The sequence below is a fragment of the Lycium barbarum genome, chromosome 11, assembly GCF_019175385.1.
Source record: "Lycium barbarum isolate Lr01 chromosome 11, ASM1917538v2, whole genome shotgun sequence".
Classification (NCBI taxonomy): domain Eukaryota; kingdom Viridiplantae; phylum Streptophyta; class Magnoliopsida; order Solanales; family Solanaceae; genus Lycium; species Lycium barbarum.
Genome location: NC_083347.1, coordinates 2,341,433 through 2,359,648, shown reverse-complemented (window position 1 = coordinate 2,359,648; position 18,216 = coordinate 2,341,433). Strand labels below are relative to the sequence as shown.

Genomic DNA, 18,216 nt, shown 5'->3' with positions numbered 1-18,216 from the left:
ATTCCATCCCTTTGGTAGGTAGCACTTTATTATCAATTAAAATTTTCCGACACAAATCTGAATTAATCCGACTCTAATACAAAATGAAAAAGAAAGAACAGCCCAAGAAAAAAAATCCTAAGGACATCACGTGATCTCATCTCAAAATCTTTAGGATAAATAGCTCCAGATAACCGTTAAAGCAGAGGAGCTAGCTACCTATCAGTTAGCCACGGGTATGATCTTTGGGAACAAAGCGTTTAATAAGCACTTTGGTTGGGGACAAACTTTGAATAAAACTAAATTTTCTGCTAATTAAAGTAAGAATTCTGCTAGTATAAAAAATCTTTATATTATTGGTAGATATATAACTTAAATCCATTGGAATATCCTCAAACTTAATTTCTTTTGTTGCCTTAACTCGCTGAGTTTAATTTTGTACACTGACAACGTGTAGTATTCTTACATCATCAGGTTAAGTTACATGCAATAACATGTACTCTCTGTATTTCCGATCTATATGACACCATTCCTTTATTAGTTCGTATATAATATAATAGTACATTCTATATCTAAAAATGTTTAATTTTAAAATTTTCATTTTATCTTTAATGAGAAGTTTTTATAGCCGCGCAAAATGGCATAGCCTCAAAGGTATATATTACACCCGCACAGATATTATGATATGTTTAAAATTACAAGGTTCAAACATCATTCTGTCCTTCTTAAGCTCTATTCATCAAACTATGTCACATAAATCGGAACAAACAAAATGTCTTTACATTATGAGGTCATGATTTAAGAGATAAATTACAAGTAATATGCATCATAATAAGGGAATCACTAACTTGCAAAATATAAAGGTTAGAGAAATTTCTATAATCGGTTAAACAACCTACTATAATTGATATTCTATAGTATAATTTTTACACTACCAATGTCTAAATGTTTAACTGATATATAACCTAGACTTTAATAAACTGGAAATTATTAACATAATAAAAGTAAATAAACACACCTTTTCGACCATGTATTTTGTTTCAGAATAGGCAAAATGCGAAAAGAAGCGCCGGTTATAAACAAAACACGTGATTCTAATCAAGGCCAAATCCTCCACTACGTAACACTACATGCCCTTTTTTTCCAGTTATAGTTAAAACACTGTGAATTAAAAATCAAGAGAAAAAAAATGCTGCTTTTAGCTTAATTTAGAAAAAAGCATAGCGGTTATATGCAACTCTGCAAAAACAAAAAAAGGAAGAAAAAACACACCTCTTGGTATCTTCTTGAAATTTCATAACTACTCCTTAACAAAAACTACCCCCTCAATCTTTACACATCTCTCATTATATTTTTACTTAATCAATTCTTAAAACTATTTTAATTAACTTCATCACTCTCCTCTCCTCTTGCTTTTTTTTTTTTTTTTTTTTTAACTTATGTACCATGCAAATTCTAACGTTCACAATGATAGAAAAATTTGTACTATAAAAGAAGTTGTATAAAGCCATACCACGTACTGCGCTCTTATATTTATTGCCTTCACTTCTTGCTTGCTTTGCCCACACCTCTTGTTACCATCTTCATTTCTTTCCATTTTTTCCTACGATTTTTTTTTTTTTTTTTTTTTGCTTAATTCAGTGATGAATTTAAGTGATTTTATCCCTTGGGTTATGATTTTTTTCTTGGTTTGTGCTGATCAATATTCTTGTTACATTATTACGTGGGATGATATGAAGGTGGATTTTAGTTCATTGGATTTGAATAAGGAGGAATTTATACGATATCGATCACGTACTTCTTCTTCTTCTTCACAAAGAGTGATAGTTGTTGATCAGAATGGTAAAGGAGATTCAGTTACTATTCAAGGTGCAGTTGATAAAGTCCCTTCACATAATTTACAGAGAGTTATCATTTACATTCATCCTGGAACCTACAGGTAATTAATTTGTTCCTAGTATTACTTTTTATCAACTTCTTATTGTGTGATTAATTCCAGTGAAAAGGGCCAAATGTAGGCTTGATTATACGGGTTCATTCAAGACCAGTTACTAGCACTTTGGATCATTGTTTTAGAATTTAGAATCCATAAAGTTCAAATTTATAATAATTTTTGCATATTTTTCTTTGGCATGGTCTGAAGCTAAAACTAAGCTTAAGGACGTGGGGTACAGTAGAGAAGGTTGACAGTTAACAGAATGTATGTGGGTCACCCCACCAAACCCCTCACAGAATCCCAAAATAGAAAATTAAATTTTGTGAACTGTCTTATAATTTTACATACATCATTAACTAAAGCTACAAGAACTTAAATTATACAGTGATAATTATTTACAGTATTATGTATATAACTTAAACTCAAATTACAATATCAACTAGCTAAATCAAAAAAAGAGAGAAGAAACAACCCAATTTCAATGGACAGAGTACTCCTTTTTCTTGTCAGCCCATAAATAACTTAAGAGGTGGAGTTAAGATTTTGAATTTATGAGTTTTGTATTCTTAAAAAGATAGCTTAATTAGTTATGAATTAATTATTTATATATATTAAGTGAACTTTTAAATATAAAGTTAAAATTTAGGTCAAATCTATTGAGTTCTACCGAACATGCGTACGTGTAGCTTCACTCTGCTCATAATGTAATAATAATCATTGTGGTTTCTGTTCTGTTAAAAACTTATTTTACGTGTGATGTCTAGTTCTTGTTAGATGTCTAATATGTAAAAAATTTGATATGCAGAGAAAAGGTGCATATAGCAGCATCAAAGCCATTCATATCATTAGTTGGTGATCAGAACCAAACAGCTAGAACCATTATAACTGGGAATGACAAAGCCTCTGACTTGGACCAATATGGTTCTATTTTAGGCACTTCTCGAACTGCCACTGTCACAGTAGAATCAGATTACTTTTGTGCCACTGGGATCACCATCGAGGTATGTACGAACTTATAATGATTAGAAAATGACATGGGAAAAAAGGAACTGATACTCACTTTACAGGACTTACGAATAATAGGGGTGCAGCCGTGCAAGGGTATTGTCACCAGAAAATTACACTATATACACTAAATCAAAATTATTTTTATGTATATATATATAAGATGTTAGATTCCTTGAAGAGGAGAGACACGGATGCCCCAGTGCGGAGGTGTGAGAGGTTGGCCATGGATGGTTTCAGACGAGGTAGGGGTAGGCCAAAGAAGTATTGGGGAGAGGTAATTAGACACGACATGGCGCAGTTACAGCTTACCGAGGACATGACCTTAGATAGGAGGGTTTGGAGGACCCGTATTAGGGTAGAAGGCTAGTAGATAGTCTCATTACCCTGCCTTATTAATAGTCGCATTATCGTAGTATAATTTCTTGTGCTCTAATTTATGCTATTATGCTATTATCTGTTATTTCCTGTGCTTTGATTATTCTATGTTATATGTGTCGCTTGCGTTACTTCATTTCCATATCGCTTTGAATCTCTTAGCCGTATCTCTTAGCCGTATCTGACCTCTTTTTATGTTTTTATTGAGTCGAGGGTCTCTCGGAAACAGCCATCCTACCTTGGTAGGAGTAAGGTCTGCGTACACTCTACCCTCCCCAGACCCCACGTTGTGGGATTTCACTGGGTTGTTGTTGTTGTTGTATGTTAGATTCCTTGACTTCTTGTATATTTACTTTTTTATATTTTGATTCTCTTAATGAAAATCCTGATTTCGTCATTAATCTTAATTCACTTAAACTCAAAGTTTACTACTACTAGTATCAAAGTGAATTGATTTCAGGGTCAAACAATGGTTCAACCTCTCTTTATTTTTACTTTATCAAAAAAATGTGAAAGTTAAATTTAATTACGTAATCAATAGTTTAAACTGCTCTCAAAGGTAAGGCATTTTTTATTTTTCTTAACTTATCAACTTTACATAATTCCTGATCTTCAAAATTAATATTGTATGTTTGGCTTACATTTTGACCAATCAGGTCACACTATTTTGACTCGATAATTTGAGGATAAAATTTACAATGCAAAGTAGTCACTTTTCGGCTCTTGTAATTGAGAAACGATCACCGTCATAGAGTTTTAAATTTCATAGATGGAATTTCAAGACATTGTCATGGAGTCTAAACTATGAAATTTCGAACTCTATGACAGTGGTTATTTTTCGCTAAATGGCTGAAGAGTGGCTACCTTGCACTATTACTACATAATTTGACGGGCCATTCTTGATTTACCCCCTTATCTCAAGCCAACAAACAGATCATAATCCGACCCATTTAAACTTGAGCAGATTATGCAAGTTAGTGACAATGTATTGATTTTGCCACCTCTAACTACAGACTTATTATAATGTGGTTTTTCAATTTCAGAACACCATAATTTCAGATCCTAAAGGCGTTGGAATGCAGGCAGTGGCATTGAGATTAACTGGTGATAGAGCAGTGTTATATAGAGTAAGGATCTTAGGTTCACAGGATACACTTTTAGATGATGCTGGATCTCACTATTTTTACCAGTGTTATATTCAAGGATCAGTTGATTTCATTTGTGGCAATGGTAGATCACTCTATAAGGTACACTTTACTATATTCTGCTTTGCAAGGAGAAGTTATTAAGTATTTGAGAAAATGATAAAGAATGGTCCCGTATGGTTGGGGTATGTTTAAAGTGATTCCTTAAATACAATCCCGAGCAGTTTTGATCATCTAACATTGCCAAGCGTGAGCACTTCTAATCTCCATTAAATATTTTTACAAATTTTAGTTGTTAGATTTAAAGGGAACCATAAAGAAAAGGATTTATCCAGAAACTCCAAGAAAATCATGTCAAATCATAGGAATAGTGAAACCAAATACAACTAGGCACTAGAAATAGATTAAAAATTAGAAAAAAGGTGCACCTCAATAAGCTGCACCGTATTTTGGAAATAAACTGAAAATAGCAAAAACTGCAACTCCAAATATGAGTTCCTCTAAATTCTAATTTTTTCACAGTTCGCGCTAAACCTAACAAATCAGAAGTTGTTAAATATTTTACCAAGACCAGAAGTGCTCATTTTTTGAAAACATAAAGGACCAAAACTGATAAGGACTATCGTTTAGGTACAACTTTGAACCTACCCCCAAACATTAGGGATCATTTTGTCATTTTTCTCTACTTTCTTTCTTCAAAACTGAGTTACTTTCCTTGAATATGTCAACAGAATTGTACTCTTCATTCAGTAGCCAAGGGATATGGAGCAATTGCAGCTCAGCACAGAAACTCAGCAAATCAAGACACTGGTTTCTCTTTTGTTAACTGTAAAATCAGTGGAAGTGGCAGAGTATTTTTGGGCAGGGCTTGGGGAGAATATTCAAGAGTTATATATTCCAAATGTGATATTGATGGTATTATTGATCCCAAAGGTTGGACTGATTGGAACCAACCATCTAGGCGCCAGTAAGACAATTCAATCTTTTAACTTATGTTTGTTTTCTTTTGTTTCCCGCTCGGTATTTGGTATCCGCATTGTGGCCCTGATTAATTTAGATTCACGCAGCCCATTTAAGAGGGAAACGCTCCCTACCAAAAACATTTGCCATACTCAGGCCTCGAACTCGAAACCTCGAATTAAGGATGGAGAGATCTTATCCATCACATCACAATTAAATCTTTAACTTAGGTTATTCTTTCTCCACTAAGGGTGTGTCTGGAATGACGGAAATCATTTTTCAGAAATTCTTTTTCGAAAAATAACTCACCGGAGAGTGATTTAATGAAAATGTTGAGTATAAAGACTGATAGTAATATCTAAGGTTGATTAACACAGTGACATGAAGCTAGTAGTTGGGATAATTGTGAAAGAAAACGACTTTCCACCCAAAAGTGAGAAATCACTCCTCCCTTTTGGTGGAAAATATTTTCTGACAAGTCACAACCAAATACTAGGAGTAAACAATGATCTTCTTAAGATTCATCAGCCTTAAAAACAACTTAATTTCTTGAAAACATTTTCTGATCACACCCCTTTTAACTTACTATTCAATTGGTTAACTTCAGCGGAAATGAACTTTTGTATTTATTATATTGTTTATTGTGTTTGCAGGCATGCAGTATTTGGAGAATACCAGTGTAGAGGCAACGGATCAAATAGAGCAGGTAGAGTGGCATGGTCCAAGACTCTCAATGAATCTGAAGCAGAGCCTTTTTTGGATGTAAAATTCATAGGTGGACAGCAATGGCTCAGACTTTGAACTTCACACTTAATTTTCTTTCTCCTGTTATGCAAATGCCAAACAGAACTAATGTGGCTGATGATCCTCCCACTCCCAATTTTGAAAAAGACCATATTGTCAACAATGATTTTACCTTAAAACATTGCATTTCCAACATGCAAGGTTCACAGTATGTCAGTGTGTATTACATCGTGTGCAACACACTTGCAACATAATTCGACTAATCATTGAAGATACTAGTCATTAGAGAGTTTCTAAGAGCATCTCCAGATTCTAACCTCCAGATTCTAACAAAGTTACGGAAAACTAAAGACAAGCTGTACACCTAAGACACCTCAATTCCTAACATTACGAGCAAACCTCATTCGATCTCCATCTCTATGTACAATTAAACAGCATCAGGTACACTTGAAACAAAGTGGCATCTGTTTCAGCAGGTAATAATACATCACGCCACCATATCCGCTACTTCTGTTTCGCATTTTTTCCCATCAACCTCAGGTTCTGATGATCTTTCGCCATTGCTGTCCTTGTTAATTTCGTTGTCAATGTCCGTGTTGTAAGAATCATTATCATCGCTAAGGTCATGCTTGTCGCTGCTGCTGCTGCTGTTATTACAATCATTCTCATTGACTTTATTTTCAGTTGCGTGCTTCTCACCTCTAGTGGAGTTATCAGTTAGTCTATTTTCTGCAATGTCATCTTCTTGATTATCATCGTTGACACACATCAAATCTTTTGAATGGTCATCACTTGGTCTTGGGGCGGCTTCTTCATCCACACTACTTGCATGAATTTTATGAGAAACCTTGGTTTCTTGGATCAAAGAGATTATTGAAAGAATATCCCTATTTGTCTCAATATCTACCCATCGATCTCCCACCCAATCCCTTGAGATTCTTAGATTCTTTCTATCTATACTCAAGAACATCCTCTCACCTGATATCAAAAAAGGAAAAAACAAGTAAATAAAGAGAAGTATTGTTTAAATTGTTTAACACTAGCAACAATCTTGAAAAACAAAAGCAAAACTCACCGGGAACATAAACTCGATAGATTTCATTTCCCGATTTGTCTGTGTCAACAATTATGCCTTCCCACCAACCATCACTCCACCAAGCATCAACAGGTGCTCCCACATCGAAGGCAAGATCTCCCAGGTCACAAAAACGGGAAGGCCTGATTGTTGGACGGTTTGAGTTTCTCATTCCAAGTTTATCAGGCCTGGCTAGTCTAAATGTGGGAATCCATTCCTATAAAGTTGATAAAAGTGTAAAACTGATATTCGTTTCCAAAACATAACAACATTAATAAAATTTCTAGTTCATCTTGGTCCGGAATGATATACTATTTCTGTCCCAATTAATGTCACTCTCTTTCCTTTTTAGTCAGTCCCAAAAAGAATGACACCTTACAATATTGAGTAACAATTTAACTTTAAAATATCTACTTAACCCTTAATGAGATGATTTATAACCATACAAATATCTATTGCTTATTTTGAACCAAAAGTTTCAAAAGTCTTCTTTACTTTCTTAAACACCGTGTCCAGTCAAACTCCTCACAAATTGGGATGGAGGGAGTAATAAATATTTTCTTTCCTAGTTAAAGTTTTTAACATGTAATGAAGTCGTGTGAAAAAATGCTGGGGCATACCTCAAGGTTTCCGCATCCATCTTCATCCTTAATATCATCATACCTTATCTTCATCTGTCTGCGGGATATTTCCATAACCGTGCATCTGAACCAGCAGCCTCGGATCCCACTATCTTGGCTCAGACATTCTATCTTCTCATTAACCATAAACTTAGGAGTATACCAGAGATCGGCTCCAACATGCTTATTGGAGTTAAATCTCCTACTTAAAAACCCATTTTTAACCTTCTTGTAGGACTCCTCATATGTTGTCATATTCTGATGCTCCTTATATTTCTTTCTTGCCCTTTTAGCTCCAACTTTTATTACATCATCCTTAGCACTAAATTCCTCGTCTTCAAAGAAATCTGGACTGAAACATGAGAAAATTGATTGTTCAAGGTAGCCGCGCAATTTACCTAATTCAAAAGGTTTTACTCTGTTGCCCTTGAATTGTCTGAAGCAAAAATGTACTCTGGTTAGCAAGTCATTTGGGAAAACAGCTACACATTTCTCATAATGTTCCCGAGTTAAGACAATGGCGGGACCATCTACACACTCTGCGCTAATGACCTGAGCATAAGGAGTGATGAAAACCTCTCTAGGGTGAGGGTTTCTTAAAGAGACAACCCCTCTGACTTCCCTATTAAAGTGGAACCATCTCACTTTGACCTTTTTCTGGCCCTTCCGATCCTCGTACATATCTTCAAGATAGGCAAGGTAATGATTTTCCTTTTCAGCCATTACAAAGACAAATGCATGTACCTGGAACACAAAAAAAGAAAACAGATTAACAGCTGTAAACTAGCAAATATGCATGCATGTGGTATAGAGGTGCAGCATTAAAGAAAGTCAGGTCAACTTTCTAAAGGTGGTCAAGGAGGAAACATTTTAAATGGCATACACTTGAAAATGTTCATTTGCTACTTTTTACTCCGTCCGTCCCAATTGATGTGAAGGTGTTTGATTAGCACGCAGTTTAAGAATAAAAGGAAGACTTTTGAAACTTGTGGAAATAAACCATAGATATTTGTGTGGCTATAAATCGTCTCATTTAGGGTAAAACAGGAAGTTTAAATCAAACTGTTACTGCATATAGAATGGTGTCATTCTTTTTGAGACTGACTAAAAAGGAAAGATTGTCACATAAATTGGGACGGAGGGATTACTTGTTTCAAGAGCTTAGATGGTAATCTATTTAAAAGGTTCAAGCCAAATAGGCATGAGAAGGAAAAGGGAGGTACAACGAAGACGAAGCAATGCTTCAATTTATGGCAATTAAGAGGACATTTTGAGGAGCACAAACACAGAGAGTTAACTAACTAGTATTTGATAATTTCACTTGTATCAAAACTTAGAGCGAAATGACAAATCTATGTGTTAGTGATAAACCCTGCATCATCTCCATACATTTGGGCGTAGAGTTTGCAATTTGTCATTACTAAAATTAGAGGGAACAAATAAAAAAATCTCTCTTTTGGGAACTGCCAATGTTCTCAACAAATTCCATACTTAGGCCATAAAAGACAAACACTTTGGTTGGAATGCACACTGGGTCGAACTCAACCCCAAAACCATAAAAGGCAACTAATTTTCTATCCCACATCCGATGTCGGACTCTAACACCTCGCACGCCCAAAATTGAACATCTAGAGCGCGGATGATATACCATGGGGACCCCACATCACGTAAACCAAGACTTGAGATAGGTTTGGATGTTGTAAAGAATAAGAATATTGGGCTTAACTCAACCCCAAAACATAGCTCTTGAGGTGAGCATTGCTCAAAACCATATAAGGAAACTAATTCTCCATTCCACAACTATGAAAATTCAAATGTAACATCATAAGCATTTCAAGTGAAAAACTCATTATAAGTCATTCCTCTTATTGTCAGTCCAGGAAACTTACTGCAATTGTGATCCCATTCCGGCAAAATATTGGGTAGTGTTTGAGCTGTTTACTACATACCCATGGTTCACCTGACCAAACTATGTCGGAAGAATGAACTCTTAAGTTTCTTGTTATAGAACCCTGTCATAGAAGATCAGTCAGACATGTGAAACAGGAAGGAGATCAATGACATGTTAGTGCTACAAGAAGGTCCGTACCTTGTTACTTGCCACATCACTGAATGGAGACATATGATCATCTTTTGGTGATTCTGCCATTACATGGAGAGTATGTCAAGCTTTTGTTTTTCCTTTATAACCCATATTCAAGACTTTTGTATACAAATGTATATTGTTCTCTAAAAATTCAGTAACTTAGAAGTCATAGATGATCAAATGAAAAGCAAAAACACCATTATTGTTTAGACTTTAGACTACATGGGGAGGGTAAAAACCATTGTTGCTGGGAATCAGAAAACTAAAAAAACAGTAGTATAAAGCTCGCGACTGATAGAAAAAGTTCATCAGAGAAGGCAAACATTATAGAAAATAGATATCCAAATGCTTTGTTGCATAACAACAAATATCATAAGAACTCCCACTTGTCACTTTTGATGGGACTTATGAGATTCTTGTAAAGAGAACATTTTTCGGTCCTAAACTCCTGAATTTAGAATGATCTCTACCTCCTAGACAAACTTTTTTATAAGAAATCACTTAAAACAGACTTGTAAAGGTAAAGTGTAACTTCATCACAAAAAAGATAAAGAAGGCCAACTTCAGGGAAACCAAAATAGACCTTATGACATGACATATATAAAGCTAATTAGCAGATATGGTCAAACCTATCTATAACAGCATTGTTTGTTCCTATATTTTTTAGCTGCTATAACTAAATGCTGTTACATAGAAAAATAATACTACAACATAACATGAAAGATCGGTTAAACGGAAAACATGGCTGTTGTATTGAAGTGTTGTTATAAAGGATGGTTGTTATAGAGAGGTCTGACTGCATATAGCTAATCGGCATACGTACTTCATTAATCAAAATGGAATTTAAACAGTAAACATACTTGAAAAATCACTTTGTAAGTGCTGTTTTGATAGCATAGATGTGAGCCAATTCACGACTTCTCTCCTCGACCTCCATCTGAAACCAGCATAGACAGAATCCTCACCCGAGTCAGAAGCTTTCAAAAACTCTTCGGATACGACATAGAACATATGCCTAACACTTCTTTCAGTTCCCACAACAGCAAGAATAGATTCCCCTGATATATCCTTCAAGAAATAATGAACCACACGGTGCCCCCTCTCTTTCGAAACAAATTGCTCCTTCCATTCCACAAAGCAGTGATCATTGCTACCCATCTTTTAAATAATAACCCAAAATCAGATCTTTTTAACTCTTAAGCACCATATTTGAAACCCTAACCCTGATTTGTAAGCTTGAACCAGTGTGCCACTTGCCTAAACTAAACCCCCAAAATAGCCCACAACAATCTTGACAACCCTCAACTACTACCTCAAAAGGCTGATCAGTTTAGAAAAGGCACAATCTTGATAAATTTTTGTTTCTGAGAACTCAAACAAATAATGGTATATGACAAAACTCTGAACCAAACTCCCCACTACAAAGATCTGTCATAAATTACACATCAAAGTCAAAAAAATTTAAGGGTCAGGAGTCAAAAAAAAATATCATATGACTTAATGGAGTTTTTGCTGAAGCAAGAAGAAACAACCTAACAAGTGAAATAGGGACCATAAATTTGCTTCTAGGAACTCAAACAAATAATGGGTATTTCACAAAACTCTGAACCAACACCCCACTACAAAGATCTATGATAAATTACACATAAAAGTCAAAAACTTTAAAGGTTAGGAGTCAAAAAAACTACATTTGACTTAAAGGGGTTTTTGCTAAAGCAAGAAAATAACAACCCAACAAGTGAAATAGTCATCATAATCATCAATTCTTGAACTTGGGTCCAAACTCCTTGAAGGGTTTTCAAGAAACATGTGATGTTGGTCATATACAAGAAAATAAAAGATTTTGCTTTAACTTTGGCCTATATAAGGAAACCCCAAGAAAGTAAAATGGTGAAAATATGAAGTATAAGTGAAAAAGACAAGACTTTGGTACCTTAGAAATAGTTAAAATGGGAAGAAAGAGTTGCAGAGTTCACATTCTATGAAGTCAAATGGTGGTAGCTGTGGAGAAAACCTTCATAAAAGCATTGATCTTTTATTTTGGGGTTTTTTATTGTGTAGGCGCTTATAGGATTTGAATGACGTATAAGTGGATCGTGAGTCGTGGGGTTAGATTCTGATGGAGGTGGTTGGGACTTGTGAGTCAATTTAGGAGTCACTTTGACCCTTGAGGACTTAAAATGTACACTTATGCCCCAACATAGTTTGACTTTCTGTAAAGGAAAAGGACCTCGTTTGAATTGTATCCATGATAAAAATTTATTTGCACTTGATATTGGGTCATTTGCACGATTGCCCTTTAAAGGCACTGATTTTTAAATTTTGTCCTTCGCTAAAAAAAAATTAGTTTCGAATTTGAATTTTTGCTCAGTCAAAAATTAAAAAAAGAAAATCACAAGGTAGAGTTTGGATTCGCAAGACAGTGTTTTGCATGCACCTCAGGCAGAGTTTCAAATCTCTACCTTAAGGTAAAATTTTGTATGCAAAAGTCTGCCTGAGTTAGAGTTTTGCATTCAAAACTCTATCTTGCGATTTTTTATTTTTTTTTTATGAGCTGGGGTTCAAACCCAGAATCTCGGGACAGACGAAGAGCAAGAATTAAAAACCACCAATTTGAGGGATAAAAATTAAAGACCATTGCCTTTGAAAGGCAATCTGCACAAAAAATATTTATGGGAAATGATTATAAGATGGTATGTGTATGAACATAGACTTGTATAACTTAACTATGATAACTAATATATACTCACCTCATTAAACTACTTAATCGCACAATAAATTGATATAGTTTTGAGTCAGGGCTGGATGCAATATAAGTTCAACATATTCAACTGAATCTAATAGTTTTACACATAGTATGTGTGCGCATAAAAACTACTATAATTTCAACAAATATTAAATTTTGAATTTATAATTGTAAAAGTGCAATGAATTCAGTAGTAAAAACATAAAGGTTGAATCTACCCGTGTTTAAATTTTGAATTCTCCATTAATTGGTGTAAATATTGGGCGCAAACATTTAAAAAGATCCACTGCTATCTTTTCTTTTATGTATTGCTAATGCTGTGATCTCAACGCCCTTAGCCATAAATGATTGAGTATTTCAGTATTTACAAATATTGAAGTTTAGTACGCAAAATGTGTATGACCAACCACTACTTGAGGAGTGTTGAGGCAAATATTGGTGAAATATTATACCAACTTTTTTCAGCTGCAACCAAATATGTCCAAAAGCCTACCTACCATTTAATTTTATAGATGAGTAAAGTAGATAATTCATCCATTATTTAGGACATTATTTTAATTCATGCATATGTTGTCTATATAGGTTTCAATGATGGTCAATTCACCAAGAGTGTGATAGTTAAATTGCATTTATCACAAAGAACAATTGAATTTTCCCTTACGGTTGTCAAGTCATTTACATTTACCTTCTTACTTCAGGTAACTAGTACCTAATTACTTATACCTTCAATATGTAAAGATAATCTTAAATATTTGCTACTACTTAATATAGTCCCACCAAGCACCACCTAGATGTTCCACTCTTACCCAACACTACACTACCATCACATATTATTACTTTATGCCCAATTTAAAATAAAAAGTCTATTTTGGTAATGTACATTTTAAAATGTCAAACTCACCTTATTGGGCAAAGTGAATTCTTTTTTATGATAACCAGTATGAAACTTAGCAATGATCAACAAAATTCTTTTGTATTCTTGAAAATTACTCCATTTAAATAACAGGGAATAAACACAATCCTGAAAATATCACAACTTTTTAGTACTGTACATTCACTCTCAGTGTCATGGATACCAACTTTTTGAAACAATAACGTATTCTCAAAATAAAATGGCAACTATTCTGCTACTGCTCCCAAAAAAATCCAAAACAGAAACTCAAGTATCCCATATCATCACTACAGCAATCACTCCAACACCTAACGAAACAGCCAAAAACTTGAAAAACGGCTTGTCAACAAACACCATTTTCTGAGGCTTGTATCCCTTGGAAAGCAAATGATTAATGGACACATAAATAAAAACCCCACAAGCCAATCCCATTGATATTGCAAAGATCCAGTCTGCTACAACCCCTTGAGTCGTCGCATCGATTATGATTCCGATGGCAACACCAATCGGACTAGAAATGGCGAAGGCAAAAGCATATGCTGCACAGGATAATAGTGGGCGATTTGGGATCATCCTAAGTAGAGCTATTCCCATTGCAATAGCAGCAAATATTTTGTGTAAACAGACAGTCCATAGAGCTCTCCAAGCATCAGCTTGTGAATCTGCAACACCGATGGCTATTCCCTCAAAGACAGAATGGAAACATAGCGCGACGATCAACAAGATGCTATCGCCAAGTGAAGAAGCTTTTGTTGCAAGAGGTACTTTTGAAAAGTAATCTTCTCTGCCATCACAGACCTGTGAAAGCAATTGTGAGAATCACATTTCTGGAGCCCTCAAAAGAAAAATAGCTAGCAAATGTATATGTATAAATATACAATGTATACATATAAATATACATATAGTATTCATATCGTATACACAAAATATATATACAATACACACAGATATACATATAATATGTATAATTAATGTATAGGTTTTGTATATTTTGGCTAGCGCCCGAAATTAATTTCAGCAGACGGGCTAAAAAGGAAAAAAAGCCCTTTAATTTAGCCACTCAAACAAGAAGAGAATTTCTCCAAAGGACTGAACTTTACAAATTAGCTTTACAGAATAAAAGGAATCTGAGCAGACAAGAGGCTTCTTAGAGGGAAATTTTCTTAAATATCAAGATCTTATTTAACCTGTGACTGCCCTTGTGTGACCGTCCTATTGTTTTTTCCATTTTCAGTATCACCTGGAAAACAACACGGGATTTGAAGCATCAGAAAGGATTGCTCTATCGTAAAAGCTTTTTACACCGTCAAGTATTTTAAAAGGTAACTACTCATAATAAGTGAAATTTGTAAATCCTCATCACATTGTCTATGGATATAATTTAAAATCGTATTGCAAAACGGATTATGTTGCACAATGGTTTGTGAGATCTCTAATTTCTAGTGAACACCATTGTTGGGTCTATCGGAAACAGCCTCTCTACCTCCCAAGGTAGGGGTAAGGTCTGCTTACACTCTGCCCTTCCCAGACTCCACTTGTGGGATTACACTGGGTATGTTGTTGTACCATTGATCTATCACAGGCATAGAGTACTTTTATTATGAAAAACAATGGAATATGTTCAAAGAGAAAGCTACCATGATGATTAATTAGTAAAAAAAACGTTGAAAAAGCAATCAATCTACAATTCACCCGCAATTCTTGCCGTCAAAAGAGAAGAAAAAAAGAAAAGAAATAATACTCTGTCATGGACCATGAATCTCTCCTGCTATTCCAGATTAGACGTAACTTAGAAACTAGTAAAACTTCTATAGTCAACCTCAAAATTAGGTGCATGATGCTTTAGAAACAAAACTATCAAATTTTAAGCAAAGCTCCAATTAACAAATTTTTGTGAGCACTATGCTAAAGTTTTATACATGTTTCTTCTTTCCTTTACAATGCTTCAGCAGCAAACAAACAACATAACTTATCAAAAATTCCACTTAACACAACTGCAAGACAATTCCAAGCAACTAAAATGGTGTTAACTCATAAAGCAAAGATGGATAAATTCAAGTTCCAAATCACAAGCACATAGAACAATCAACCAAAAGGACACCAGTACTTTGTTCATGCCAATGTATTTGACAAAAATTGCTTATTAAGTAGGCATTTGGACATAAAAATGTGATATTTGAAAAAAAAAAAAAAAGTGTTTGGACACACATTTAACTTTTAAAAGGTAGAAATTTTGTGACTGGAAAAAAGAATTCATTTGAAAATTTGGTCAACGCCACTTTTCAAACTTGATTCAGTCCAATGTATAACAAAAAGCTGTTTAAAATTTCTTTTTTTTTTACCAAAAAAAAAAAAGGAAAAATATTCATGTCAGAACGCGACCTTAGCCCTTAAGTGTAAATCTAACCAGTTTCTGAAGCTAAATTAGATCAGACCAATTCTTTCTTCAAAAAATTAACCTTTACATACAGAAAAACTGCACAAAAAGTATAAAGTTCAAATTTTGCCATATCACATATCAAAGTGCTAAAACAACACACTGTAAAACATTAGTTATTAAAACTAATAACTAATATTTATACTTGTGTTTGACAATTATTTGCTTATTAAGTGTTAATCTGACCAATTTCCCAAGCAAAATTAGATCAGACCAATTCTATTTTCCAAAAATTAAAATCTATATACAGAATAAGCTGCATAAAAAGTATAAAGCTCCAATTTTGTCTTATCAATCGAGGTGCTAAAACAATACACTATAACATTTCAATTAATAAAACTAATAAAAGCACAAACCTTGGAGCTGAACATTATCATAGTTATTGCTCTGTTTGGCATAAACAACACAATACAATTTTTTAATTTTTTGCTTATTAACTGTTAGTCTGACTAATATTAGATCAGAATAATTCCTTTTTCCAAAAACTAAACTGTACATACAGAAAAGCTGCACAAAAAGTAAAAAGCTCAAATTTTGTCCTATCAATCTAAGTGCTAAAACAAACTGTAAAACATTAGTTACTGCTCCATTAAATAAAACTAATAAAAGCACTAACCTTGAAGCTGAATATTATCATTGTTATTGCTCTGTTTGGCATAAACAAAACAGATAACAGAATCAGCCAACATAGTAAGCAAATAACCAGCACATGCCAACATAAACGCAAAAGGATACTCTTTACTTGTTAATTCACCAAACGTCTCATTAGAATCACTTAAAAAATGCATAATTGCAGTCCCTAAAAAAACACCACCAGCAAATTGTGTACCAAGAACTAAAAAACCTTCATTCCATTTCATAAAATAAGGTGATATCCCACCAAGAAAAGTCCCAATGAATACTATTATCAAACACCATATCTTAACAAGAACCAACGATCGAGATCTTAAGTGGGGTTTATCTGAGAGTACAGATGAGTCGGCATCCACGTCAGCATCGCCGGCGCCGCCGTGTGCGGCGGCGCGTGAGATGATGACTAGAAGAAAAAGACTGAGGAAAAGAAGGGGTTGTAATAAACGTGCCATTTGGGTTGTTTAGTGAAAATCATTGATGATTTGGAGTTTATATGCTTTTTTTCTTTTTTATAGAAAGTAATTTTTATTTTTTTTTGGAGAAGTTGATGTAGTACTGCACGACAAAGAGACTTAAGACAAGAGAGATAGGAAATAGCGTACTGCAATGGAGAATTTTGTTTGTTTTTGAGAGTAAAATGGAAAGTGGAAATGTGAAAGTACGGTACTACAACCTACCATAGATATAATTGGTTGAGGTTTTTAATGGCTCAGTGATAATACACATGCACATACCTCACGGTGCTCTAATAAATGTCACCTTAATCAAATTTTTTTATTTTATAATAAGTGTTATCTTAGAAAATTAAGATATAAATTGATTAGTTTTTTCAATTCTATCCTTAGATAATAAAGTAATATCTAAATGATGATTAAAAAAGCCACATAATAACTTGATATTATTTGATTCTCAATATCAAAAGGTTTAATTCTTGTGCATGCTCTAATCAAAAGATAAAAATAATTTATTTTTATTATATAAGGTTAATTTGATAAACTTCACATTGCATTATTAGTTTCTTAATATGCGTGTTTTTGACTAAAGTGACACTTATTATGGGACGGAGGGAGTAAGACTTTGGGTGACTTTTCCAAAATATCTAGGCAAAAAGTTTTTTGAAAGAAAAAAACAGCATTAACAGCGATTTTTTCTCCACAAAAAGAAAAAATTAATTATAGTTTTTCACTTTTAGAAACAATAATTTTGAAATATATATTCAACTTCAACTGCAAGCATCGAGGGTGAAGCTTTCAAGTTAATTTGAATTTTCTGTTCATTAGATTGAAGTAAATAAAGATTCAAGTTATATAAGCTAACTATGTCAGTTTAACTAGTAATAGCATGTTTAGTTAACATTTTTACATAGTTCACAATTAACGTTTACTGTATAAAGATTTATTTGAAATTATCGTATAAGTGAGTGAAAACGGAACATGTAAAGTACAATACTGGTACTCCTACTTAACATGAATAAAAGTGGTTGTGTTTTTAATGGCTCGCGATAACTTACATCCCAAAGGCGTATAAACAAAATTTGAAAGAAAATCAACTTTTTTTCCTTTAAAAAAAAAGGAAATGTT

At 34.0% G+C, this 18,216-nt stretch overlaps 3 protein-coding genes across 3 annotated transcripts; 1 reads left to right on the top strand and 2 right to left on the bottom strand.

Moving 5' to 3' along the window:
- Nucleotides 1–1,497: 1,497 nt before the first annotated feature.
- LOC132616503 (pectinesterase QRT1) lies at nt 1,498–6,321 on the top strand. Its single transcript, XM_060330939.1, has 5 exons — nt 1,498–1,918; nt 2,721–2,916; nt 4,342–4,545; nt 5,175–5,410; nt 6,057–6,321. The coding sequence occupies exons 1-5, from the start codon at nt 1,623–1,625 to the stop codon at nt 6,202–6,204; spliced, it is 1,080 nt and encodes a 359-aa protein (XP_060186922.1). The 5' UTR covers nt 1,498–1,622; the 3' UTR covers nt 6,205–6,321.
- Nucleotides 6,301–11,992, bottom strand: LOC132616502 (uncharacterized). The gene is made up of 7 exons (XM_060330938.1): nt 11,862–11,992; nt 10,789–11,356; nt 9,932–9,984; nt 9,732–9,854; nt 7,843–8,586; nt 7,223–7,439; nt 6,301–7,125 (listed from the first exon to the last, which is right to left on the bottom strand). Exons 2-7 carry the CDS (start codon nt 11,084–11,086, stop codon nt 6,635–6,637), a joined length of 1,926 nt encoding a protein of 641 aa, XP_060186921.1. The 5' UTR covers nt 11,087–11,356; nt 11,862–11,992; the 3' UTR covers nt 6,301–6,634.
- A 1,682-nt stretch (nt 11,993–13,674) lies between these two features.
- Nucleotides 13,675–17,228, bottom strand: LOC132617401 (zinc transporter 11). The gene is made up of 3 exons (XM_060332392.1): nt 16,620–17,228; nt 14,754–14,806; nt 13,675–14,364 (listed from the first exon to the last, which is right to left on the bottom strand). Exons 1-3 carry the CDS (start codon nt 17,086–17,088, stop codon nt 13,834–13,836), a joined length of 1,053 nt encoding a protein of 350 aa, XP_060188375.1. The 5' UTR covers nt 17,089–17,228; the 3' UTR covers nt 13,675–13,833.
- Between the last annotated feature and the right edge of the window lie 988 nt (nt 17,229–18,216).